Source organism: Strongylocentrotus purpuratus, unplaced genomic scaffold, assembly GCF_000002235.5.
Source record: "Strongylocentrotus purpuratus isolate Spur 01 unplaced genomic scaffold, Spur_5.0 spur5_scaffold_16, whole genome shotgun sequence".
In the NCBI taxonomy this organism is placed as follows: Eukaryota; Metazoa; Echinodermata; class Echinoidea; order Camarodonta; family Strongylocentrotidae; genus Strongylocentrotus; species Strongylocentrotus purpuratus.
In genome coordinates this window covers 17569868-17596403 of record NW_022145601.1, presented here as the reverse complement: position 1 = coordinate 17596403, position 26536 = coordinate 17569868, and the positions used below count along the sequence as shown (strand labels likewise).

The 26536-nt window shown below is 36.3% G+C and overlaps 1 protein-coding gene and 6 non-coding genes across 7 annotated transcripts; 3 read left to right on the top strand and 4 right to left on the bottom strand.

Moving 5' to 3' along the window:
- The first annotated feature begins 326 nt into the window (after positions 1–326).
- LOC590889 (transmembrane protein 222-like) lies at positions 327–4384 on the top strand. Its single transcript, XM_030986948.1, has 5 exons — positions 327–516; positions 1153–1237; positions 1962–2081; positions 2716–2846; positions 3539–4384. The coding sequence occupies exons 1-5, from the start codon at positions 332–334 to the stop codon at positions 3618–3620; spliced, it is 603 nt and encodes a 200-aa protein (XP_030842808.1). The 5' UTR covers positions 327–331; the 3' UTR covers positions 3621–4384.
- A 6743-nt stretch (positions 4385–11127) lies between these two features.
- LOC115924852 lies at positions 11128–11268 on the bottom strand. The gene has a single exon (XR_004064456.1). It is a non-coding gene; the product is annotated as a U4 spliceosomal RNA (small nuclear RNA).
- A 3421-nt stretch (positions 11269–14689) lies between these two features.
- Positions 14690–14830, bottom strand: LOC115924849. Its single transcript, XR_004064452.1, has one exon. It is a non-coding gene; the product is annotated as a U4 spliceosomal RNA (small nuclear RNA).
- Positions 14831–16314: 1484 nt separating this feature from the next.
- On the bottom strand, positions 16315–16455 carry LOC115924850. Its single transcript, XR_004064453.1, has one exon. It is a non-coding gene; the product is annotated as a U4 spliceosomal RNA (small nuclear RNA).
- Positions 16456–17968: 1513 nt separating this feature from the next.
- On the bottom strand, positions 17969–18109 carry LOC115924853. The gene has a single exon (XR_004064457.1). It is a non-coding gene; the product is annotated as a U4 spliceosomal RNA (small nuclear RNA).
- A 3802-nt stretch (positions 18110–21911) lies between these two features.
- LOC115924856 lies at positions 21912–22052 on the top strand. Its single transcript, XR_004064460.1, has one exon. It is a non-coding gene; the product is annotated as a U4 spliceosomal RNA (small nuclear RNA).
- Positions 22053–23603: 1551 nt separating this feature from the next.
- Positions 23604–23743, top strand: LOC115924851. The gene has a single exon (XR_004064454.1). It is a non-coding gene; the product is annotated as a U4 spliceosomal RNA (small nuclear RNA).
- The last annotated feature ends 2793 nt before the right edge of the window (positions 23744–26536 follow it).

The following is a 26536-nucleotide window of genomic DNA, read 5'->3' as shown; positions in this document are numbered from 1 at the left end:
TTATTCCATTGACATATGATCATAGGTTAGGGCAGGGAGGTGGTAAGTCGGGATTTGGGTTAACTGCATATAGATTAAGGGTATATAATTGATAGGGTTTGATGCTGCGATATACATGTACAATACTACATGTCACATTCAATAACCATCATCTTTATCATCTAAAGTTAAGCCCATTTTCCTACTTCTCTAAATCATCATTGTATAAATCAACAATCATTATTATCATCATCACTGATGATCAGACATCATCATCATTAATTGCATGCATTCGGTTGTGGGCATAATGACGTCATCATTACTTTGTAAACATGGTTGATCTTTTTTGAGAATGAAACACCCGTATCATCCTCTACAAAACGGCATGGAAAACGACCCTGAGGTTGCTTTTAGCATTAATCAGAGGGATACAGAATCGACAGAGAATAATTGCAAGATGCCGAATGGAAATGGAATCGAACCGAAAAGGATGAGATACCCGTTTTGTGTCGTTTGGACGCCAATCCCATTTTTGACGTGAGTACAATTCTGTCCCACACATTCGAATACATGTAGGCTACATTTTCCATATTTGTATCGTAATTCATGTCTATTGTCGGGGGGGGGGGGGGGTGGGCGGCGGCGGCTGCTTCATTTATGTCCATTGTACAGTTGTACATGTATCGTAACAACACGATTTACAAAACTAAGACTCAGATATTATCATAGAATAGGTAAACACCATTCATTCTGCACTGTCTCCAGGACAGGACTCGCTCATTTTGTCAAAGTCAAATTTATCATATTGACAACAATCAACAGACAAGATTGACATGGAATTTGTAAATGTATAAATGACATCCTGATCATCGATAACGATAGACATAAATGAGACTCGAGTTTAGATCATTAGTATCATCTTTCCCCATCTCCCTATTATGTAGAAGTTGACCCCAAATGTATCTTTATAATAATAACAAAACATGTAATTATCACTTCTTTTCGCTTTCTAGTTTAGTCTTAAGAGCTATTTTGAACACAGAAACAATCTTTGATTCATCTTTAGACATTCAAAGTAATTTGTGTGTTTTCTTTAACTGTTACATCGTCATGATTCTTAGCAGTCTAATAACATGTTGTGCTGTTTTTTTTCCTTCTTCTTTTACTCTGCAGGTGGTTGTTCCCTTTCATCGGTCACATGGGTATTGCAACGTCACAGGGAATCATCAGAGATTTCGCTGGTCCTTATTATGTCTCAGTAAGTCCTCTATGAAATTCACTTTGCATGATTCAAATGCAATACATAAATATAATGTAGCTAAGCAAAATACAGTGGCACAACAACATTTGTTGGGACTGCAAGAGCAGTATTAGTGATATCAGATCTTATGTGGCATAAAAGTAAGTTTAATCAAGGTGTAAATAATATAAATGTGTATATTATTTACATGTACCAGCTCAGGGTCACACCATTATTTCTTTTGGATTACTAGATATAGGGTTTGACCCTAAAAACTCTTCTTTTTTTTCACAAGAAAAACAAAATTATTGAAGGTGCCCTGGTCAATGATGTTCTGTATAATGCATGTGTACATGTACATTATCTCATTGAAATTCTTAATATGGCATTTTTTTCTACACCTTTATTTTTCACTTCAGTTATTTAACATCATATTTTACCCTACTCCCAAAATGCCTGGTGAAATACCTTTCATATCACTATTTTCTTCTATTGCTGTTTGTTTACCTACTGTCTGATGATTGTGAGGAGTGATGACTTTATATATTTTGTATTTTAATCTGTAAAAACTTTGGCCGCTATTACATATTTTTATTTAAAAACACATTCCAATTCAATCCTCTATGTATAGTGGATGAGAAAATACATGTACATGTTTATGTTTATCAACGTGCTTCATGGCGCGTCAAAGTCGTTTATATTCATAATTACAATCGCTTGTATTTTTAACTAACCAAATTAGGAGAATGACATGGCTTTTGGTAGACCTACCAAATACTGGATTCTGGAGTCGTCACAAGTTAAACCAGGAACGTGGGACACGTCTGTTCATGAAGCATCGGAGGAATATAAATCTAGAATGGTATGTATGATGTCAGCAATGGTGTAGAAAGGATTCCTTCCAATTTAGGGGGGGGGGGTGGGCACAAGCCAGAAAAATATATTGAAAGAAAGAGGGAGGAAAAGAAGGAGAAGAAGGAAAAGAAGGAGAAGGAGAAGAAAAAGAAGGAGAAAAAAGAAGAAAAAGAAGGAGAAAAAAAGAAGAAGAAGAAAAAGAAAGAAAAAGAAGGAAAAAAGGAGGAGGAATGGAGAAAAGGGAGAAGAGGAGGGAGAAGAAGAAGAAGATCAAGTCTCTGCCTCTCTGGTTTTGTAAATGCGACCTTTATGAAAAACCACATTTGCCTCCATCTCTTTCATCATGATATGGGCTGTGATGCATATTTCTTAAATAAATAAACTATCATTATATTATTATAATTTGTCACTTAATTTTGAAAAATAAGATTTGTTCCCCTTTGTGCAGAAATATTTCATTACAATTTTAATTTTTAACTTTGCTTTTGATGCCACAATCTACCACTTTCTCTCTCTCTCTCTCTCTCTCTCTCTCTCTCTCTCTCTCTCTCTCTCTTCTTCAGCCCCTTGCTCTATCCCCTGCCTCTTTGATTTTTTTTGTAATCACATTTTTTGTTTTCTCCATCTTTATCTATTTGCAGCATAATCTTTTTTGCGACAACTGTCACTCGCACGTTGCCATGGCTCTCAATCTGATGAAATACAAAGAGAGCACGTCGTGGAACATGATCAAACTCTGCTTTCTCATGCTGATCCATGGAAAATACGTTGGGTAAGTTCTTTATCCCAAGTTGATGGTCTCTATCTGACTCTCTGTCTCTGACTCTCTCTCTCTCTCCATCTCTTTCTCTCTCTCTCTTTCTCATTGTCTCTCTAGCTCTCTTTCTCTCTGTGTGTCTCTCACTCCCTCTCCGTCTCTGTCTGTCTCTGTCTTTCTGTCTCTTGCTCTCTCCATCTCTTTCTGTCTCTCTGTCTCTCTCTTTCTTTCTCATTGTCTTTCTCCCTCTCTCTGTCTTTTGCTCTCTCTTTATCTGCTAGCCCTTTTTATGTATGCAGTGTTGTTATAGCTGTCTTAAATGAAAATAACATTGTATTTACAAGGGTTTCATGAGATATAAAAGTAATGTAGTGATTTTTATCCAATCAAACAATTGACAGCATTATTTTTAACATGGCTCTCTTTAAGAGGTTAATTTAAAGGATCTCAATAATGAGTTTAGGCGAAAATCAAAGAAAAATATTTTGCTAGGTTAGTAGATTCGAGGGGGGGGGGGGAGGAGGGGGGAGGGGCAGATTCTTTGATACATGCAAATTACATGGTTATTTTAAAAAGAAAATAAGGGGGTGGGGGCAACTAATTCAACACTTCCCAGGAGTTATGATTGGATAATATGCACCTACAGTATGACACTTCCATTTTCATATGTTATCTCAAACATTATTTCTTGTTTTCCCTCTGTCCAGATTTGGTGGATTTTTAAAGACGTGGCTTCCCGCGGTCATCTTCTATGGAACCCTGATCACCCTCATCGTGGTATTCTCGTAGAACCTCCGCTGCCCCACCCAGAAACCTTTGTTACCCCACTCCGAAAAACCTCAAAATTCAACCCTATCGGTGTACCCCTGAGCTTGGATCATGGAGGAAAGAGTTTCTAACCTTTGAGAAAATCCACTTGTTGGTTGTTATATTTTTCAGAGATGCCAGTTCTCAGGCAAAAGCTGGAATTCAGGCCCTGGCTAGTTATTTTCAGGCCATAGTTTAGGCTTTTTTGTCTACAGAATAGCTCATTCTAGGTGATTTTCAGGCCCACTGATCAATTCAACTGGCATCCCTGATTTTTGTTAAAGACCAACAAATGGGGATCACACATACCGTACTACTACTACTGCTTCATAATTTGGGCCCTGTGTACATAAAAACTTGTCATCAATGACATATGCTAGAAATTCTATGACAGATTTGCTCTCAGTCAATCAAATGCAATGAATTCAGGTATTGTAACTTGTTATTACGAACAAGTACTATGAAGCAGGGTCCAGATTGTAGCAATAGGGCATAAAAGATGGAAAATCCATGATTTTGAAGTGAGCTTTCTCATCGTTCCTCATCAAATCCAAACCAAAATTTTATAGCATTGCACATGTATTTGTACAGGAGATATGATGGCTCAGTGGTAGTGCAATGGATCCATAAAAAAGGCTTACAGGATTCAAAACCAAGTCGATATGCTGATGTCCTTTTGTAAGGCATTAGTCCTAAGTTCCTTCTGAAAATATTCAAGCCCCAAATCTACTGATTGCTTTCTTCAATCGCACATTTGTTTTCTTAGCTGTCCAGTAAAATGATCAATTAGAAATTTAGAAAAAATCTGTTTTGAAGTCAGCTTGCAAACAGGCGAGCATTTATATTTTGTAGATGAAACAAGCTCACTATTCTTCACGTTTTTCAGGATAATATGGTCAAAATTGATCTTAATTAAGATGCTGCATGAAGCTGTGCCAGGAAATTAATAAAAACTGTTCTTGTTGTGAAGACTGCATGTAACATTCTTTATGATCCTGCTTCTATTTTCCTCATATTTCATCTTCATCTGTACCCCTCCCTCTCCTTATTATTGGTACAGTCAAACCTGCTTTAGTGACCACCTGTCTACAAGGACCACATTTTTTCCCTTGAAAATGGTTTCTCATTGAAACATGTACTAAAGGAACCTATCTACAAAGATCATTTTTTTGTTTCCCTTGGGCAGTCGCTATAGACAGGTTGACTGTATTTCTCATTATTTATTTATTTTTCATCATTATCTTCTCTTTTCTGTCTTCAATTTCAACTCTATTCCTTTTTTTTCCAATGTGATTTTATGTTCCAAATCTTAACATTCTCATTTTCTTTATTTCTGTACCAAATCATGCTTATGACCTTAAATTATTCTGTAAATTTAATTGACCAAATTATGCTCTGAATTTAGTCAATCTGTAAACATATCTACCTAATGACAGCTTATAATTTCTTCAAAAATAATTATGTAAGGTTACAAAGACTGTGCATTGAGATGTATTATTTTCTGCGTTGGAACTGGAAGACTGCTTGAGATATGCCATTGTAAAATTGATTGGATTTAAGTTATTAGGTACACGTTTTAAAGATGGACTTTTCTAAGAGTTGTAATCTTCACTGAAACATTGATATAAAATATGGAAACGGTTGTTAAGAAAAGATGACACACTTGGCAACCATCAGCAACTGCAGTTACATTCATGCATAACATATTGTTATTGATTCACTCAAGAGTCAAGATAGTGCATGTTTAATTTTTATTTTTGATACTCTTATTTAAAAAAAAGAGAAAAAAAGAAATTAATATTAAAAAGAAAGGCATTGGTGATAATAGTCAGGTCTTGACTGATTGCCAATACAACAAAAAAAAAAAAAAAACGATCTGAAATGCTTTGTTTAATTGATAAGTTGGGCATCTTTTGTGGATATACAATTAATGATAAAGGTACATTTTCTGTTTCCGGAAGAAAAAAATATACCTTCTGAACACATTTCTCAATACCGGTACTCAATTTCTTCGGTGGAATCTGCATGAAAGGAGTAAAGACCAACTTGAAAATTCCATTGGAGGTAGATATGCAATAGTACTCAGATTTTTTTCTCATCAAAATATGCCAATGTGCTTTCACCTAAAGTAGTCTGAAATATGTCCCCTCATACCAGTTTGGAGAAATAACATCTGAATTGCTGCAACTTCTTAAAATAACAAAAATGTAACTGCTGTCAATATTCTAGGGTTTTTGAAAGAGTATTATACTCTTATGTGATAAATACATTAAACCAAACAAATTCTTTTTTCATAGATGGATGAAAAACAACCAAGTTATTAAAAAATATTAGGTACTTAATTTGCTAGATATTATATCTTATGTTTGTGATCTACATGTACTAGATTTTTTCAATTTAGTATACATATTATACATATATACATGTAAATATTGCCTCTGTACCTGCAATTGTTCATGCTTTAATTTTGGATAAAACAAGCAAATACATTAGGATTAAAGTGTAAATATTACAATGCAAATATTTTTGAGAAGAAAATAAACAGGGTACCTTTTTTTTGTTCAGATTTCCCAAAATGCAAGCTATTCATCAAACACTTTCCCTGATTTCTTTTCCTTCAATGTTGTATTGGTCCTCAACCTAGTGTTCTATGCATTTATGGTCTAAAATTCATTTCATTGTTATTTATTTGTTAGGTAATCTAGAATTTTGATGTTACTCGTATTGAATGTGTATATAATTTATAAATAATGATTTATGCTCCTTTTGAATATGATAATGAATCATTTCAATCTTTATTCCAATTCATAAAAATACAACAACATCAAATATAAAACACAATAGCATTATATACAACATTTAGTAAAAATGGTACAAAAAATAAATACATAAGTTTCATAATAATATTGTAAAAATGAATGGAAAAGGAGGCGTACGTAAAAAGCCAAGGGTAGGCTTGTAAGAGTGTACGACCCTACAATTTAAATAATGTATGAATATATATTGCAAAAAAATAACAAGTACCAACAATACTGTATCATCATATACCAAAACACAAAATAAAAAATCAACAAAAACAACAACAAAAAAAATCAATAATTTCCAATCAAATATTTTTTATATTGCCTTTTAAATGAGTTATTAAATTGAATATTAAAGTTACTTAAATTTAGACTATTCCAAAGGATTGGGCCTGTGTGGCGTAATGAGTATTTTGATTTATTATTTAAATACGTCCAACGGTGAAAATGATTGCAAGATCTTGTATTATAATTATGGATATTTCTATTTTTTACAAACATATTCATTAAATATGGGGAGAGTGTTTGAGAGTGAAAACGTTGCATAAACGAAGCAATTTGGATCTTATTTATATCTTGTAATTTGAGAGTATATAATAATTTAAATAATGTGGAAGTAGAAGCAGTATACTCGGACTTCGTACATACTCGTATGGCTTTCTTTTGTAACATTATTAGTTTATGTAAATGGCTCGAATATGTGTTACCCCATATTGAGTTACAATACGACAAGTGTGACAAAACATAAGCATTATAAAGAAGAAATAATATGTTACTAGGCAATTCATACTTCAATCGACTTAAAATCCCTATGAATCGTGAAATCTTCAAGCGTACTAAATCAATGTGATCCTTCCAAGACAAACTACTATTTAATACTACACCTAAAAACTTAACAGAATCATAGAATTTCAAAGGAACTGCATCTATTTTCAACAATATATCATCGACATTAAATTGCACACCACCCTTTTTAAACAGAACACATTGGGTTTTACTAGTATTTAAAGAGAGCTTATTACATTTAAACCATGCTGATATGTGGGCAAGACTTGTATTCAAAGATTCAACTAAAGCTTCAATATCATTATGAGAGGCAAGGAGTGAGGTGTCATCCGCATACAAAATACAGTCACATTCATGGCAAGAATTCACAATATCATTAATATAAATTAAAAATAGTAATGGTCCAAGAATTGACCCTTGAGGGACACCTGTGTTTATATTACCGAAAGACGAATTATGTGAGTTATAAACTGTAAATTGTTGTCGATGTAATAAATAAGATTGAAACCATTTTAAGGAAAGACCTTTAATGCCATAATGCTGCATTTTTTGTAATAAAATATCTGTCTAAAAAGTGTGAAATATAGAAAATAGGAAAGTGGTCTGTTATGTCTGTTACAAAAATACCGGAAATAATGGAGCTACAAAAGACGTTCGTATAAATATTATCAATATTTGTTGCTGACCTTGAATTAACACGGGTTGGTCTATTTATTATAGGATAAAAACCAGATGATGCGACTGTATTGATAAAATCGAATATTTGCGAGTTTGTGTATTTCTTCATCAAATCAATATTCAAGTCGCCCATTAAATATGCACGTTTATTTTTTATTTCATTATAATTCATTAATTTATCAAAGAAAGAAGAAAACTGAATAACGTTTGATTTAGGTTGACGATAAATAATCGCTACAACAATATTTTTAGATGTTTTGCAATCTATTTCTATACATAAACAATCAACACCTTCGCATTGTTCAGAGAACTGGACAAGTTTATAATTCAAGTCCTTTCGAATAAATAGACCAACTCCACCACCACGTCCGGACGGACGGTCAACATGCACAAATGTATAACCTTCTATTACAAAAGGAACATGTGAATTGGAATTAATCCATGTCTCTGATATTCCTATGACTGAGAATTGATATTGAAGATTAGAAAGATAGGCATGTATTTCTTCAAAATTACGAAACATACTTCGGGCATTAAAATGAATTATGCTAAAGTTTTTTTTCTTTTGTTCTTGGGGTTGGCGTCTGCAGACCCGGCATCGTTTGCGATTCCGCCCCTCGGAGCGACGCGATGTGAACGATCTATGTCGACTGCTGTTAGGTTGACGCCCAGTCGTTCACTCGCTAGTTGGCAGATGACGTCATCTGTGATTTCCGTGTTGCTCTCTTTCACGCCGTAAAACTTCAGACAATTGCGGCGAGAGTATTGATCAGCCTCATTCATCGCCAGTGTAAGGTTGTGAATTGAGGTTGACTGCTTCTCAATGACGTCTTTCAAACGGTCGATCTCAGCTCCCTTCGTATTCAGTGAAGATTCAAGCTCTAGCGCCTTTCCATCGACGCGCTCTATCTCCTCCATTGTGTGAGTGCTGCTAATCTCTAGCTGGTCCAAGCGTTGATTGAACTTCATTATGTGCTTATCAATAGCCCTCTCTACAGCCTTTTCAACGGCATTGACAAAGGCGTTGCTTTCCATGTACTTCTCGAATGCTTTAAAGGCCGCCGCTTCTATTGCATCTGCCGTGGCCGTATCCGTGGTCGTAGGAGTGGCTTTACGATTTCTGGTCTCCATATTGGAGATGTTGACAATTAGTTTGTTTGTTTTGTTTTTTCCTTCAAGTTATGTTGACTAAACGTTTGAAAGGGTATAAGATACTCGTCGTAGATTACCCAATAATGATCATATAATGATCTGGCATAAAGTCAAGGTTGCTGGCAAATGAATTGCGTATCACACTCAAAGTGAGCAGTATCAAACGTTTTAGTTCATAAAATACTTAAATCACATCACATATATCATGCCGATACAATTCCAGAGGTGTGGAAATCAATTAAAACATGGCACAGGTCGAGACAGGTACTAAGTAGTCCTTTAAATAGTCATTAGTTCAGACTCGTTACCTGGTCGAGTTCCTGTGCGTTTACTTTCACTGGTCAGCATAGATGGGACTAACGAGGGATATGCAGAAGTTCATGCAAATGTAATCCATCAAAATGTTCCCATGATAAGATTACGTTATTGAATTGATAACTGTGTGCATACAAATATTTAATATTCTCACCTTTCTATTTGTTGAAATAGTTTATATATATTTATTCAAGAATGACCTCTCTTTGAAGTGCAAAGAATATCCCAGCTGTACTGAGGCGTGGTAGAGCAGTGGTCTCGTAATCCGGTGACCCGGGTTCAAAACCATGGTGATGCGCTAGTGCCCTTTGGTAAGGCATTCATCCTTATTACCAGGTCTCTCAGAGAGGACCTAAAGCCGTCGGTCTCCTGGTTGCTTACTAACAAGCATTTATGTCCCGGGTTCGAAACCAAGTACCGGTAAGGCATTGATCCTCATCACCAAGTCCCTCAGATAGGACTTAAAGCCGTCGGTCCCCTAGTTGCTTAGTCACAAGCATACACATGCTTTCTAAGCCATCGGGTAAAACAAAAATTTAAACAAGTTAATTAATCATCTGTTGAGAGCACTTTGCATGGACTTATGGCTCCCATTACATGATTAGCAGTTTGCAGGCTAGTTTGCAGGCAAGTGGTAAAGTGTCAAGTTGGAGCCTGTGACAGCAGATTAGGCGATTGATTTATTGATTAATATAATGATAAGTACAATGATTAAGTCTATATTGACGATAATCATGCACTATAACCTAAATGTTATTTAGTTGAACAGCGAGCTAGTATACTGGATAGTTTGTTATTATACATGTACTTATTTTAGATGATTAACGTATTTGAGATTATTATCTTTTACTCTGGGTCTCGGCATATGATTACTTTTGATTATAAGTACAATGATTAAAGTCTATATTGACTAAAAGCAATATTTAAAAGCCAACCTGTATTATGCAGTTGATCTGCAAGTATATTGGATAGTTTGTTATTGTATTTCTTCTTATAATCATATTTGAAATAATTTCTTTTGCTCTTACCCTCGGCATATGATCACATTTTAATAATATCATAATAAGTATTAAAGGTCTATATTGACTGAATGCAATATTTAAAGATAAGCCTATATTCAGTTGTTTACTGTCTAGCAAAAATACTGGATAATTTGTTATTGTATTACTATGTATAAACAGGTGTGTATTCCTATTTGTGATAATTTCTTTAACCAGTTGAATGCTACGCCTACAATAACTTACGATGGAGTCTACATAAAAATGTGTTATACCAAAATCGAATTGTATCGAACAGGTTAAAGAAGTGCCCTCTAGAAGAAAAAAAATGGACATTTTGGAAAATGTATAATTATTATAATCAAAGAGTTTTAAATATTCCTTTCACAATTTTGCAATTTCACATTATTGTATAAATAAAAACTATGATGACATACATCAGAATATATATTTCTTGGAAATTGTTTGTTTGTTTGTAGTGCAGACAGTGTATTGGGTGGTGCGTTGTATAATATTTATATTATTATAATCGGCGTTTATATAAAAATGTGCAATTCATTATTATGGCATATAGAGCAAATGTTCAAAAACAAATTAAGGGAAGAAGATGAGAAGATAAGCATGGAGGAAGATTTTTGTAAGAAAAAGAAACTCAAGAGTAGAGGGAGAACATTGAATGTCAGGGAGGACACGAGAGAGATAAAGAGAGAAAGGGGTGGAAGAGGGCGAGAGTGATCTTTCTTTGAATTTATTGTGAGATCTCCTTGGAGATCTGGAAAAATTGCTACAGTCGACGGTATTTCGCGTCGTTAGAGCGGGGTATTGGGATAAGTTTTCAACTAGCAATAATCGCGCCTCGGATAAACCTCATTGGCTACGATACTGCCTCTGCGCAAAGATAAAGTCGCTATGCATTTGCGAGGAATACGAAATTTCACACCGTAACATGTTGTCATGGTGAGAATAATATTTAAACTTGGTAATTTGATAGCTTTTATTACATACATAATGCTAAGTAATAAAACATTTCTACCTGAACTGAATCAAATCGTATAGAAGAAAATATAAAAAGAGCAACGAGTACTAGAATTACAATGAATGAAATTCAAATTCAACTTTTTAAAGGAAAAACGTTAGTTTCATTCACCGAAGCACATCTCATGAACAACCAGTGTGTGAATAAATTATACACGCAGCACAGTGAAAGCTATAGCAGCTGTGATAAAGTTTGTTGACCTGTTGAAAAGTCTCGCGAAATCTCACAAATCGCGGGACACGAAATACGACGGTTTATCGCACTTCCGGGTGCTGTGTAAATTTGGGCATTCTGCCTAATTATCGCGGGCGTTGCGGACTGACTGTAGTCTTATTTGACTGACAATTACGGTCATATCCTGTTGCAAAATAACAGTCCGTTATTTCGTGTACACATCTTCTTTTAGATATCAATATAACTGAATATATTAAATCGTGTCAAAACACGCATAAAACTACAAATCGAATTGATATACTCCACAGGATTAGCTTGAAATTAAGCATTTTTAGTTAATATTCCTTTTTACATTTTACCAATCTCAAATTGCTTATTGAAGCAGCATACTAACAAAGCAGATACATGTTTATTAAGAGACGTATTTGAATTACAATATGAATGTTCCATTATTTTCTGGTTGTCCTAGTATAAGCTTACCTAATTTTTGTCATTCAAATAAGGCTATAATTTATTCACGCACTCACTGATTGTTGATAAAATGTGCTTCAGTGAATAAGGGAGGTGAATAAAACTAACGTTTTTTACTTTACTGTTTTGCTTTAGCGCCATTGAACTGAATGACATGGTATTAAAGAAAATATTAAAAAAGCACTAAATACTAGAATTACACTTACTTAACTTAAAATGCAACTTTTCAAAGGAAACAAGTCGGTTTATTTCACCTCCCTTATTCATCGAAGCACACAATCAGTGAGTATGTGAATAAATTATAGCATTATTTGAATGACAATTACGGTCATATCCTGTTGCAAAATAACAGTCCGTTATTTCGTGCACACGCTATAGTTTTACATTTCATAACTGAATATATTACATCATGTAAAAACACGCATAAAATGTACAAATCAGATACAAATTACTCAGGATTGGATTAAAATAAAGGATTTTTAGTATATTTTTTTTTGTAAATTTTACCAATCTATAATTGCTCATTAAATCAAATTACTAACAAAGCACATACATGTTTATTAAGACGTATTTGAATTACAATATTACTGTTTCATTATTGTCTGGTTGTCCTAGTCAGCTTACTTAATTTTTGTCTTCAAATATTTATTTTCAAGATATAAATCTTCGAAAGTGCATCTTTTGGGAGAGCTATTATGACACACAGTGTACATATTGCAAAGTTTAATCGATCTCCACATTTACTTTTAAGGTGTTTTATTTACCCCAAGTTGGTATGTGCACAAAAGGCAAAAAAGTCCCCAAGTTCCAAAATGATTCAAATGAAGTATATCAGACTTGATTTGCATTTGATCACGTGTACATCACACCAATGGAATAAAGCTAATAATTAATATAACATAAACTTGAATTTGAAGACCTGCTTATAAATTGCTCTCTATTCAGGCCTTTACTGTTTTGCTTTAGCGCCATCTGTTGATTAAAAACAAAATGTACGATGTTGACCCCCCCCCCCCCCCCAAAAAAAAAAAAATATGGCACCAGTCATGAAAGGAAACCATTTATTTTTGGGAGGGTGGGGGATTGGGAGCAGTTGAAAGAAACGTAAAGATGGTAAGAGAACGAAATTGGGAGACTGACACAGAGACAAAAGGGGAGGAAGAAAGAAAATGGAAAACAGAAAGAGAGAAGGACAAAGAGAGGTGAATGATGGGTGAAGGGGGAGGATGAAAGACATAGGTATCTTCTTCCTTTGGGGGTGGGGGAGGGGGTGGGCGGTGAGTGGGGAGGGGGTCATCATGGTGCAGTGGTGATATAAAATATGCTGTATTCAAATATCTATTGAAACCAGAATCCTGACACAATGGGATGATCATCCAATTAAACAATCAAACAAAGCAAAACCAAGTTATTATAAACAAATACGGCAAATACATCTCATGAACAACCAGTGTGTGAATAAATTATACACGCAGCACAGTGAAAGCTATAGCAGCTGTGATAAAGTTTGTTGACCTGTTGAAAAGTCTCGCGAAATCTCACAAATCGCGGGACACGAAATACGACGGTTTATCGCACTTCCGGGTGCTGTGTAAATTTGGGCATTCTGCCTAATTATCGCGGGCGTTGCGGACTGACTGTAGTCTTATTTGACTGACAATTACGGTCATATCCTGTTGCAAAATAACAGTCCGTTATTTCGTGTACACATCTTCTTTTAGATATCAATATAACTGAATATATTAAATCGTGTCAAAACACGCATAAAACTACAAATCGAATTGATATACTCCACAGGATTAGCTTGAAATTAAGCATTTTTAGTTAATATTCCTTTTTACATTTTACCAATCTCAAATTGCTTATTGAAGCAGCATACTAACAAAGCAGATACATGTTTATTAAGAGACGTATTTGAATTACAATATGAATGTTCCATTATTTTCTGGTTGTCCTAGTATAAGCTTACCTAATTTTTGTCATTCAAATAAGGCTATAATTTATTCACGTACTCACTGATTGTTGATAAAATGTGCTTCAGTGAATAAGGGAGGTGAATAAAACTGACGTTTTTTACTTTACTGTTTTGCTTTAGCGCCATCTGTTAACAGAAAGAAATTGTACGATGTTGACCATGGCACCAGTCTTGAAAGAAAACGATTTTTGAGGGAGGGAGGATTTAAAAGATAGGGAAAGCTGATGGAAAGAAAACAAAATTGGGAGACTGACACAGAGATTAAAAGGGGAATGGGGGAAGAAAAGAAGGGTGAATGATGCGGGGAAGGGGGAGGAGGGGGAAGACCTGTGTTTTTGTTTTCGTTGGGGGGGGGGGGGGGTTCATCATGGTGCAGTAGTGATATAAAATGTGCTACATTATTCAAATTAAATATTGAAAACTTATTAAAGCATGTCATAAAGAATTATCATCCAATCAAACAAAACAAACCAAGATTGATATTGTGGCAAATAGAAACAAATACGGCAAAAAGAAAAATTAAACAATGAAAACGCCGAATGAAAGCTAGATATATAAACAAAAGGGGGGAAACGATAAGGAAGAATAAACGGAGAAGAAAGAGAGACAGAGAGAGATATAGAGAGACACAGAGAGGGTAAACTTTCTTTGATTTTATTGTAAGATCTCCTTGAAGATCTGGAAAAATTGCTACAGCCGACGGTATTTCACGTCGTCAGAGCGGGGTATTGGGATAAGTTTTCAACTAGCAATAATCGCGCCTCGGATAAACCTCATTGGCTACGATACTGCCTCTGCGCAAAGATAACTTTAACTTACTTTCGCGAGGAATACTAGGGTTTACATATTGTAACGTGTCGTCATGGTGAAAATAATATATAAAATTCGTCATTCATTTGATTTTATTGAATACCTGATAACACAAAACCTAATATTTCTAGTTGAACTGAATGACATGGTATTAAAGAAAATATTAAAAAAGCACTAAATACTAGAATTACACTTACTTAACTTAAAATGCAACTTTTCAAAGGAAACACGTCGGTTTATTTCACCTCCCTTATTCATCGAAGCACACAATCAGTGAGTATGTGAATAAATTATAGCATTATTTGAATGACAATTACGGTCATATCCTGTTGCAAAATAACAGTCCGTTATTTCGTGCACACGCTATAGTTTTACATTTCATAACTGAATATATTACATCATGTAAAAACACGCATAAAATGTACAAATCAGATACAAATTACTCAGGATTGGATTAAAATAAAGGATTTTTAGTATATTTTTGGGGTAAATTTTACCAATCTATAATTGCTCATTGAATCAAATTACTAACAAAGCACATACATGTTTATTAAGACGTATTTGATTTACAATATTACTGTTTCATTATTGTCTGGTTGTCCTAGTCAGCTTACTTAATTTTTGTCTTCAAATATTTATTTTCAAGATATAAATCTTCGAAAGTGCATCTTTTGGGAGAGCTATTATGACACACAGTGTACATATTGCAACGTTTAATCGATCTCCACATTTACTTTTAAGGTGTTTTATTTACCCCAAGTTGGTATGTGCACAAAAGGCAAAAAAGTCCCCAAGTTCCAATATGATTCAAATGAAGTATATCAGACTTGATTTGCATTTGATCACGTGTACATCACACCAATGTAATAAAGCTAATAATTAATATAACATAAACTTGAATTTGAAGACCTGCTTATAAATTGCTCTCTATTCAGGCCTTTACTGTTTTGCTTTAGCGCCATCTGTTGATTAAAAACAAAATGTACGATGTTGACCCCCCCCCCCAAAAAAATAAAAAAATATGGCACCAGTCATTAAAGGAAACCATTTATTTTTGGGAGGGTGGGGGATTGGGAGCAGTTGAAAGAAACGTAAAGAAACAGAAAGAGAGAAGGACAAAGAGAGGTGAATGATGGGTGAAGGGGGAGGATGAAAGTATCTTCTTCCTTTGGGGTGGGGGCGGGGTGGGCGGTGAGTGGGGAGGGGGTCATCATGGTGCAGTGGTGATATAAAATATGCTGTATTCAAATATCTATTGAAACCAGAATCCTGACACAATGGGATGATCATCCAATTAAACAATCAAACAAAGCAAAACCAAGTTGTTATAAACAAATACGGCAAAAATTAAACTAACAAAATGAGAAATTAGGTTTCAAAAGGAAGAAGAAGAAGAAGAAGAAGAAGAAAAAGGGAGAGACAGAGAGTGAGCTGGGGTTAAGAGAGTGTGAGTGATCTTTCTTTGATTTGTATTGTAAGATCTCCTTGGAGATCTGGACAAATTGCTACAGCCGACGGTATTTCACGTCGTCAGAGCGGGGTATTGGGATAAGTTTTCAACTAGCAATAATCGCGCCTCGGATAAACCTCATTGGCTACGATACTGCCTCTGCGCAAAGATAACTTTTACTTACTTTGGCGAGGAATACCACGTTTTTAGTTGAAGCATGTTGTTATGGTGAGGTTAATATTTAAAAATCGTAATTTATTTGCTTTAAGTGCAATTATGATAGGACAAAATTAATATATCTACCTGAACTGAATGAAAACGTATTAAAGAAAATATTAAAAGAGCAAAAAGTACTAGAATTATACTAAATAAAATTAAAATGCAACTTTTCAAAGCAAAAACGTCAGTTTTGTTCACCTCTCTTATTCACTGAAGCGCATCTCATCAACAATTAGTGAGTATGTGAATAAATTTTAGCCTTATTTGAATGACAATTACGGTCATTGTTAACAAGCATCAGGATGCTTCGAATATCCTGTTGCAAAATAACGCTTGTCCATTATTTCGTGCACATAATTATCTAGTTTTACTTTTCAATATAACTGAACATATTAAATCGTGTCAAAACACACATAAAATATACAAGGCGAAATGATAAAATACACAGGATTTGCTTGAAATGAAGCATTTTTAGAGCAAAAACTTTAATTTTACAACGACCTTACTTGCTCATCGAAGCATATAGGCCACTGACAAAGGGAATATTTTTTTTAGAGAGACTTATTTAAGTGACAAAATGTCTGTTCCATTATAATCTAGTTGTCTAAAATATACCGGTGAGTTTTCTTCAAAGGTTGTAAACATACATTTTCAAGTTATAATAAAAGTATATCTTTGGGGACAGCTATAACGAAACACAAAAATCATCTTGAAACCTATTATTTTACGTTCTACATGCATTTTTTAAAAACTATTTGGTATGTGCACGAAAAGCAAAATAAGCCCCAAAGTTCCAATAATTATGATTCAAATGAATTGATTTGCATTTTATCACTGTCTTGCACAGCTTCATGCCTATGTCATGAAACTAATAATGTATGTAACATAAGCTTGAATTAGTAAATTGCTCTATGAATGCCTTGCCTATTTTGCTTTAGCGCCATCTGTTGATAAAAAAGAAACTATACGATGATGACATGGCCACTAGTCATATAAGAAAAAGATTTTTTTTTGGGGGGGGGGGGGGGGGAGGGGTGCAAGAAAGGCAAACAGGGGAAATTCAAATTCATATTCAGAAATTTATTGAAATCAGAATCCTGTAATAAAAGGATTATCATGAAATTAAACAATCAAATAATACAGTACCAAAAAATATATAGCAAAATGGTAAAAATTAATCAATTAAAATGATATACGAGGATTCAAAAGGAAGAATAGACGGAGAAGAAAGAGAGAGGAGAGGGAGAAGGGGAAGATAGAGAGTGAGAAAGATAGAGATGGCGAGAAAGGGGGTAGAGAGAGGGGAGAGTGAGTGGGAGAGAGAGAGAGAGAGAGAGAGAGAGGCAGACAGAGAGAGAGAGACAGAGAGACAGAGAGAGAGAGACAGAGACAGACATACACAGAGAGAGAGAGACAGAGAGATAAAGACTGAGAGCGTGGTCTTTCTTTCATTAATATTGTAAGATCTCCTTGGAGATCTGGACAAATTGCTACAGCCGACGGTATTTCACGTCGTCAGAGCGGGGTATTGGGATAAGTTTTCAACTAGCAATAATCGCGCCTCGGATAAACCTCATTAGCTACGATACTGCCTCTGCGCAAAGATAACTTTAACCTACTTTTACGAAGAATACCAGGGCTTACATTGTCACATGTTGTTTTGGTGAGATTATTATTTAAATGTCGCGAAGCACTAGCTTTTAAGGCATGATATTTTAACACCAAAACAAATATTTATAACTATTTTTCCCGTATCAAAAGAAGCGTAAAATAATCAAATTACACTGATTAATTTCTTAGAGTTAGGTTAGAATAAAGCATTTTTAGAATAAAATCGCATATTTTACCAACCCTATCTTGCTCATTGAAGCATATCACATGGGCACATTTAAAAAAGGCAATTTGTGTAATATAGTCAAATTTTATGCACACATCTTTGCTAAGAGCCTCGTTACAAATAATTTCAATCTCGCGACTGCTGATGGTTGACTTTTTGTTGTACTGAGCGTACTTGAGTACTTGTTACAAATAATTTTATTTCAATAGTCAGAATGCGAATGTCATACACACTACGAACATGACTGACAAAGAAAGCGGACACAATATACAGTTCCTCAGGTAGACAAAGGAACATCCGTTCACTGCTATTATGTAAAAATGTGTAGAACAGGTGAATATGCATGTAACACATTTTTACATAATAGCAGTGAAGGGATGTTCCTTTTTCTACCTGAGGAACTGTATATTTTGTCCGCTTTCTTTGTCAGTCATATTCATAGTGACAGGCACTGGCGTACTGGTGGGGGAGCTTGGGGGGGGGGGCGCCAGCCCCCCCCCCCCCCCAAATAAAATTAAACCATGACTTATTTTCACAAGTAATGTATAAATGTTCGTGATATCACATGATTTTCAACAAAATGTTAGTTTCTCCATTATTTCTTGCAAACTGACCCATTCCCAAATAGCAAGGACGAGCATGTGTTTTTTTTATAGTCACTAAGGGCCTTACAGTAGCCACTAGCACTAACACTAATTCCTTTCCAGAAGCTACTGTGCAAAGCTGGGAGATAACATGCTACCCACCACTCGGGCTAAGCATGCACAGATTTGCGAAGGAGCGTTCCATACTTACATCATGTAACACTGTACATATACCGTTAAGGGGCCCAGTGGGGGAAATTGAATTCAGAAATGATTAAGAGTAGAGAACGGTACAATGAATCGTCTTCTTTCTCTAATAATTTAATGAAACGGCATAGCTTCCGCGCTTCGCGCAGGAGGGGGGGGGGGGGGGGGGGGGGGGGGGCAACTAATTTCAAACTAGGATTAAGAGTCGAGAACGGTACAACGAATCGTCTTAATCTTTCTACAATAATTAATGAAACGCGGAAATGATTTCAGACAAGTATTGAGAGTAATAATTATATGAAACGACAAAGCTTCCGCGCTTCGCGTGGGAGGGGGAACTGAATTCAAACAAAGACACAATAAAACGATTCGTCTTCTTTCTCTAATAATTTAATGAAACTTGAAAGCTTCCGCGTTTCGCGCGGGATGGGCGAAAATGAATTCAGACAAGGATTAATAGTAATAATTTATTTAAACGTCAAAGCTCCCGCGCTTTGCGCGAAAGGGAGGGGGGGGACGGAATTCAGACAAGGATTAAGAGTCGAGAACGGTTCAACGGTATAATGAATCGTCTTCTTTCTCTATAAATTTAATGACACGTGAAAGATTCCGCGCTTGGCGCAGGGTGGTCAAAAGTGAATTCAGACAAGGGTTAAGAGTAATAATTTATTAAAACGTCAAAGCTTCCTCATTTCGCGCGGGCGGGGGAGGGGGACTGAATTCAAACAAGGATTAAGAGTCGAGACCGGTACAATGCATCGTCTTCTTTCTCTGATAATTAAATGAAACGTCATAGCTTGCGCGGGAGGGGCGAAACAAGAATCAAGAATCGAGAACGGTACAACGGATCGTCTTCTTTCTCTAATAGTGTAATGAAGTGTCAAGGCTTCCGCGCTTCGCGCGGGAGGGGAAAAACTGAATTCAGACAAGAACACGATACAACGAATCGTCGTCTTTCTCTAATAATTTAATGGAACGCGAAAGCTTCAGCGCTTCGCGCGGGATGAGCTAAAATGAATTCAGACGAGGATTAAGAGTAATAATGTATTGAGACGTCAAAGCTTCCGCGCTTAGCGCGGGAGGGGGAAAACTGAATTCAGACAAGGATTAAGAGTCGAGAACAGTACAACGGATCGTCTTCTTTCTCTAATAATTGAATGAAGTGTCAAAGCTATCGCGCTTCGCGCGGGATAGGAAAAACTAAAAAAATAACTTAGTTCCTGGCCATGGGTTTATATGGCTAAATTTGTAGACATTTGGACATTGGCATTTTTATATTTGTCGGTAATAATATTGGTGGCTCGTTTTGTCGGTAATCGGCGGCCTCTACACCCTCCCCCTTCCCACCCCTCCCCCACTGACAAGGATCTAGCGACGCCCCTGATAACGACACAGTTTATACAACCGAGATAAATTTTGCAAGTACTACTGGTGAAGTACCGGACCACCGTCTTTGTGCATTGTGCGGCATCAATGCATAAATTATACAACGTCTCACGACGTGACAGATCACTTTTCTCTAACTTCTAACCAATCAGAAGGCCTTTTTTTCCATGAAGTGACGGTGGACATTAATGCCCAAATGTGGTTCTCAAATTTTAAAAGATCCCTACTCTTGGAAGGGGTAGGAGAAAGCAATTTTACGTCATATTACTCCAGGAAATGCCTGAAGATGCGCCTAATTTGGTTCTAAAATTGCAAATGCTTCTTACTCTGGAAGTGTACCAGAACCCCCTCCCAGATCCACCCCCATTTGGTTGCTCCGCTCCCTCGCGGCTAAAGCCTCGCTCTGTCGCTTCATCGTTTTACATATATTTCACCCCCATGCCATTTTGTGCCCCCCCCCCCCCCCGGTAAGAAATTCCTGGATCCGCCACTGATGCCCATACCCCTTGAACCCAACCCGGGGCTTTGCCCCTAGACCCCACTTTGAAAACGTTCAGCGGGGCCTGCATGTTAGAGTGGGTGATTCGGATTTTTTTTTTGTCAGCCCCCCCCCCCCCAACGTTTTTGCTCATTACGCCACTGGTGACAGGGACCATGTTTGTCCTACCTAGCAACAATTAAAATGAAGACAAAAGAAATCGCATGGCACTGTGACTGTTCCTTAATTTTCTGAATATCACATACAATGAGTTATGTTTAAGTATACGACATAAGCATTGGGTATATGTGCTTTAAAACTAACGAAAAAGTAAATTTATTGAGTCAGATAACAACAACCTCAACTATCGACATTCACTATGCACATTTTGCGAATTTTTGTATGTTTTGTCCCTCAAATGCTCTGACTAGAAAAGTTAGATAATTCTAGACTATACAGGAGATACAGAGAATATGAGTAGAATACAGAAATAAAATAACTTAAAAATCAATGTGCTCTGAACATAGTCCTACTTAGCACCCAAATATGAACAATTGGACATCTGAGGTAATCAAACGTTTGCGAACAATGACCCCTATTGTAATTCAAATAAGGACATAAATTATGCACATCGTTGACGGATATGATTCAGTGTATAAGGGAGGTGTACGATATCGACGTTTTATTTTGAAAAGTTGAATTTTAGACTAATTCACTGAACATTTCTGGTACATGTCGTTAGTGTATGCATTTTTTTTTTATTCAAGTCGAGTCTGTTCTCGGAGAATTATCTGATTTGGATTGAACGTATTTGTGTATGAAAGCTTATAAATGATGACTTTAAAAAAAATTATCTCACCGTAACATCAAGTTACAATGTGAACCTTGGTATCCCTCGCGAAATCAAGTTCAGGTTATCTTTGCGCAGAGGCAGTATCGTAGCCAATGAGGTTTATCCGAGGCGCGATTATTGCTAGTTGAAAACTTATCCCAATACCCCGCTCTGACGACGTGAAATACCGTCGGCTGTAGCAATTTTTCCAGATCTCCAAGGAGATCTTACAATTAAATCAAAGAAAGATCACCGACACTCTCTTCACCCCCCCCCCCCCCTCTATCTCTCTTTATCTCTCCTCCTCCCCTCTCTCTCTCTCTCTCTCTCTCTCTCTTTCTCTCCCTCTTTATCCATGCATCTTACTCTCTCTCCCTATCCCTCATTTTCAATTTTCTCCCTTTACTTTTTAGTTTCCTTTTCATAAATAACTTTCCTTGCCTTTTCCTTTCTACTCAACTTCTTTCTTAGTTGGTTTGATTAAAAATGTGCTCTATATGCCAAAATAATGAATCGCTCATTTCGCGTATCTTATATTAACGCCAATAATAATAATATTACTAATATAAAGTGCACCACTACCTAATACACTGTCCTACAATTTTCTTTTCTTTTTTTCAAGAAATATATATTCTGATATATTTTTTTATTACAATATTGTGAAAAATGGCAAAATCGTGGATGGAAAATTTAATAAATCCTCAATTATAATAATTGCACATTGTCCAACGTGTCAACATTGTACCAGTGTGCACCTCCTCTAAACCCCTTTCCCCCAAATAACTTTCGTGACGGGTGCCTCTATCTACAGATGGCGCCAAAGCAAAACAGTAAAGGGCTTCATAGAGCAATTTACCATAAACAAGGCCTGCAAATTCAAGCTTATGTAGCATAACATTATCAGTTTCATCACATTGGTGTGATGTGCACATGATAAACTTAATCTACGGTCATATTCGAACATGGGGTCTTTTTGCCTTTCGGCCGCACACCAAAATGAAAGCAATTGTCAGGGAGTAAAGAAAACACCTTAAAAGTACAGAAAGGAATTTAGATAGATTGCAAGATTAATTTTTGTACTGAAAAATGTACTTTCATTTTTTATCTTGAAAGAAGAAAAAAAAAAAACCTTTGAAGTAAACTTACCTGTATAATTATGACGACCAGACAATAATGGAACAGACACATTGTCATTCAAATAGTTCTCTAACGAAACATTAATGCATTTTGTTAGTATGGTACTTCAATGAGCAATTTAGGGTTGGTAAAGTAGAAATTTGTTAAAACTAAAAATGCTTCGATTCTTGGCAAACCTATGGTAGTTAATTAATCAGCTTGTTTATTTTATGTGTCTTTTGATACGATGATCAGTTGTATCGAACTATAAACCTTGATAAGTGCACGAGATAACGCACCCTTTTGCAACAGGATGTTTGTGAATAACGACCACGATTATCATTCAGATAAGGCTATAATGTATGCACATACTCACTGATTGTTGATAAGATGTGCTTCGGTGAATAAGGGATGTGTACAAAACTGACGTTTTTACTTTGAAAAGTTGCATTTTAATTTCATTCAGTGAAATTCTAGTACTTGTTGCTCTTTTTATATTTTCTTTAATACGATTTCCTTCAGTTCAATTAGAAATATTATATTTTGTGTAATCAGGTATGCAATAAAATCAAATAAATTACGGATTTTAAATATTAATCTCACCTTAACGACATGCTTCAACAAAAACCATTGTATTCCTCGCGAAATTCATTTGGATTTATCTTTGCGCAGAGGCAGTATCGTAGCCAATGAGGTTTATCCGAGGCGCGATTATTGCTAGTTGAAAACTTATCCCAATACCCCGCTCTGACGACGTGAAATAACGTCGGCTGTAGCAATTTTCCAGATCTCAAAGGAGATCTAATAATCTAATGAAAGAAAGATCACTCTCTCGCCATCCCTCTCCCCCCCCCCCCCCTCTCTCTCTCTCTCTCCCTCTCCCTCTCTCTCTCTCTCTCTCTCTCTCTCTCTCTCTCTCCTTTTAATTTGCACCTCAACCTTTGTCTATCTGTTCTCCTTCTCTTTCTAATTATTACCCACCCCCCTTCAGTCGTATCCCTTTCTCCGCCCCGCTCTTTCTCCTTCTCTTCTTCCTCTTTTCTTTCTCTCTGTCTCTCAGCTTCTCCTTCTATCTCTACTAAATTACGAATGGCACTCATCCACGAAATCCTATAGCACATACAAGACTTCACGCCACTGTATTTATTCCGAATATGACTACAATCATGATTGTCCTCCTATAATTTTTTGCCAACTTTAACTCTGTGTCACTGCCTCATTCTTACAATAATTGATTGAATATTGCACCCAGAGGGGGCCCTATAGGTTAACCTATACTCATATCTAGCTCAAGTGCATGCAGTAACTGAGACCAGAGAAGAGCAACAACACAACGCGGAGCTAAATATGTCCCTGCCGTCTCATTGTCCCTTTCCGGCGCCCAAGGCAGGGAGGGAACATTACCACGATCCGGATGCTGCCTTGTCCAAATCGTGTCGAATCTGGCAGCTCTGGTGACAATAACGAGCAACTTCCAGATCATCCCTGGGCAGTGTGTGATGAGAAACATTTACGTTATGTGACAGAAGATCCATGTTCTGTTCTTTGTTATGACATATGTATTTAGCGTTAAGGGAGAGGAGCAGAAGACTGATGAGATCGAGATGGAAAGAGAGAGAGAGAGAGAGAGAGAGAGAGAGGGGGGGGGGGGGGGGGAGTGGTGGTATATGGGGTACATTTAGGGGGAAGTTTGATCATGGACCTACTAAATAGAAGGTCCATGGTTAGGGAGAGGAGGAGGAGAGAGGGGAAAGTATAGGGGGGGGGGGGTTCGACAGAGAGAAAATTATTGACGGACAGAAATGGAGAGAAACGGGGAGATAATGAGAGTAAGAGAAAAGAAGCGAGATAGAGAAAAGAAGATAGAGGAAGCAAAAGGGGAAGAAAGTGAAAGGGAGATGTGGGGAGAGAGGCATTTAACAAAACAACAAAAAAATCGTTATTCATTTTATTGGAATCCGTTAGTAATAAAGACACTTAAAATATCAGGGTACTAATGTCAGCTCAATTTCCTTTTACAAATTTTTAAAACATGAATTAAATAACGAACGGTAGATTCGAACTTGAACATCACGCCTTTTTCTCAATGTAACCGGTTATTGGGACTTCAAATAAATTCGTAAGGAAGCATTTTCATAAGGAATCTCGCAAGATTATACATCTGAAGTCTTTTCCGACCTGGCAAAAATTGTGACAGCATATTCGCTTGTACATGTCAACCTAAATGATGACATTCCAATGGCAAACATTAATCAAATCCTTCCACACATCTTATCTCCAGAATCTAATGATGTCCTTCTAAATGACATCGTAAGAAGCAAAAACTAAAGCCAGGGGCGTCGACAGACCATTTTGAATGATTGGGGCTGGGGGGGGGGGGGGGGGCACCTTGGAAATATTTGTTTTTCGTGGGGGTGTTGATGGGTGCCCTGTCACTCCAAAATTGTAAAATAGTCTGACAAGCATGAATAATATTAAAAGAATAAAATGACGTATTTAGGGTTCCCTTTCTGTCAAAAATTTGCTTACAGTGACCCTTCGCCCCCTCCCCTCCACGTTCTTTGATAAGTAAAATTAGGCTGTCCATTTTACCTCATAATTTGACATTTTTTAACAAGAACATTTTTTTTGGTTAATTTGCCGACTTTCCAAACTTTTTAAATTGTTTGGAAAATAAATGGCTAAGATAACCAAAATATTTTTTCGAATTGGGAGGGGGTTGCCACACCCTCCACATTCATTCTCGATTAATATGCCCTTGGACAAACCATGTATGGGAAGAAGAAGGAATTGAAAACGAGGAAGAGGGTGACAAGAGATAACAAGAAAATGAGCCGAACTCGGGAAGCAACATGGGGAGGGGGGTGACATGAACATTCTCCATGTTGTATAGGAAAGGGAAATATTTATTGATTAATTGAATAAAACGGGGAAAATAAATGATATAAGAGGGTGGATAACAGGAAGTACATGTATGAGAACACGATGGACATGTGGATTATAAGAATTACCTGAAATGATCGAGCATTCACAGGAGAAGACAAATTGAATTATAATTATAAATAACGCAACAAGCGATTCCAAATTGAAATGAGAAAGTAAATCAAAGTATTGGTGTAGATTTATCGGTGGCAACCAGTTAACCAGTTGTTATAAATGAAGGGGGCGGAAATAATCAGATTGGACAACTTTAAAAGTTAACACCCAACAACACCCAACAACAGCAACAAAATTAAGAGAGTAAATTATTTCGCCCATGGGTCCCGTATCACAAAGATAAGTTAGCAATTGATTGCTATTTTATATTTGACCATGATAGATAGGAGGAGATCAATCAGAAAGTATGTCTGAGGATTGCCCTACATAGCAGCAATTAATGTATGCAGATTGGATTCCATGTATTGTAGTTCATTCATTATTAGCAGGTTAAAGGTAATACAAAGTTTTGGTATGGGCCATGAATTTGGTTCAAATGATCATATTGGAAGCATATACGATCCTACAATATTCAGTGATCGTTGTCGCGTTCGAAATCGACTCTAAAGATATGAAATTGTAAATAATAAACACTTTATGTTGAATAGCTCCATCTC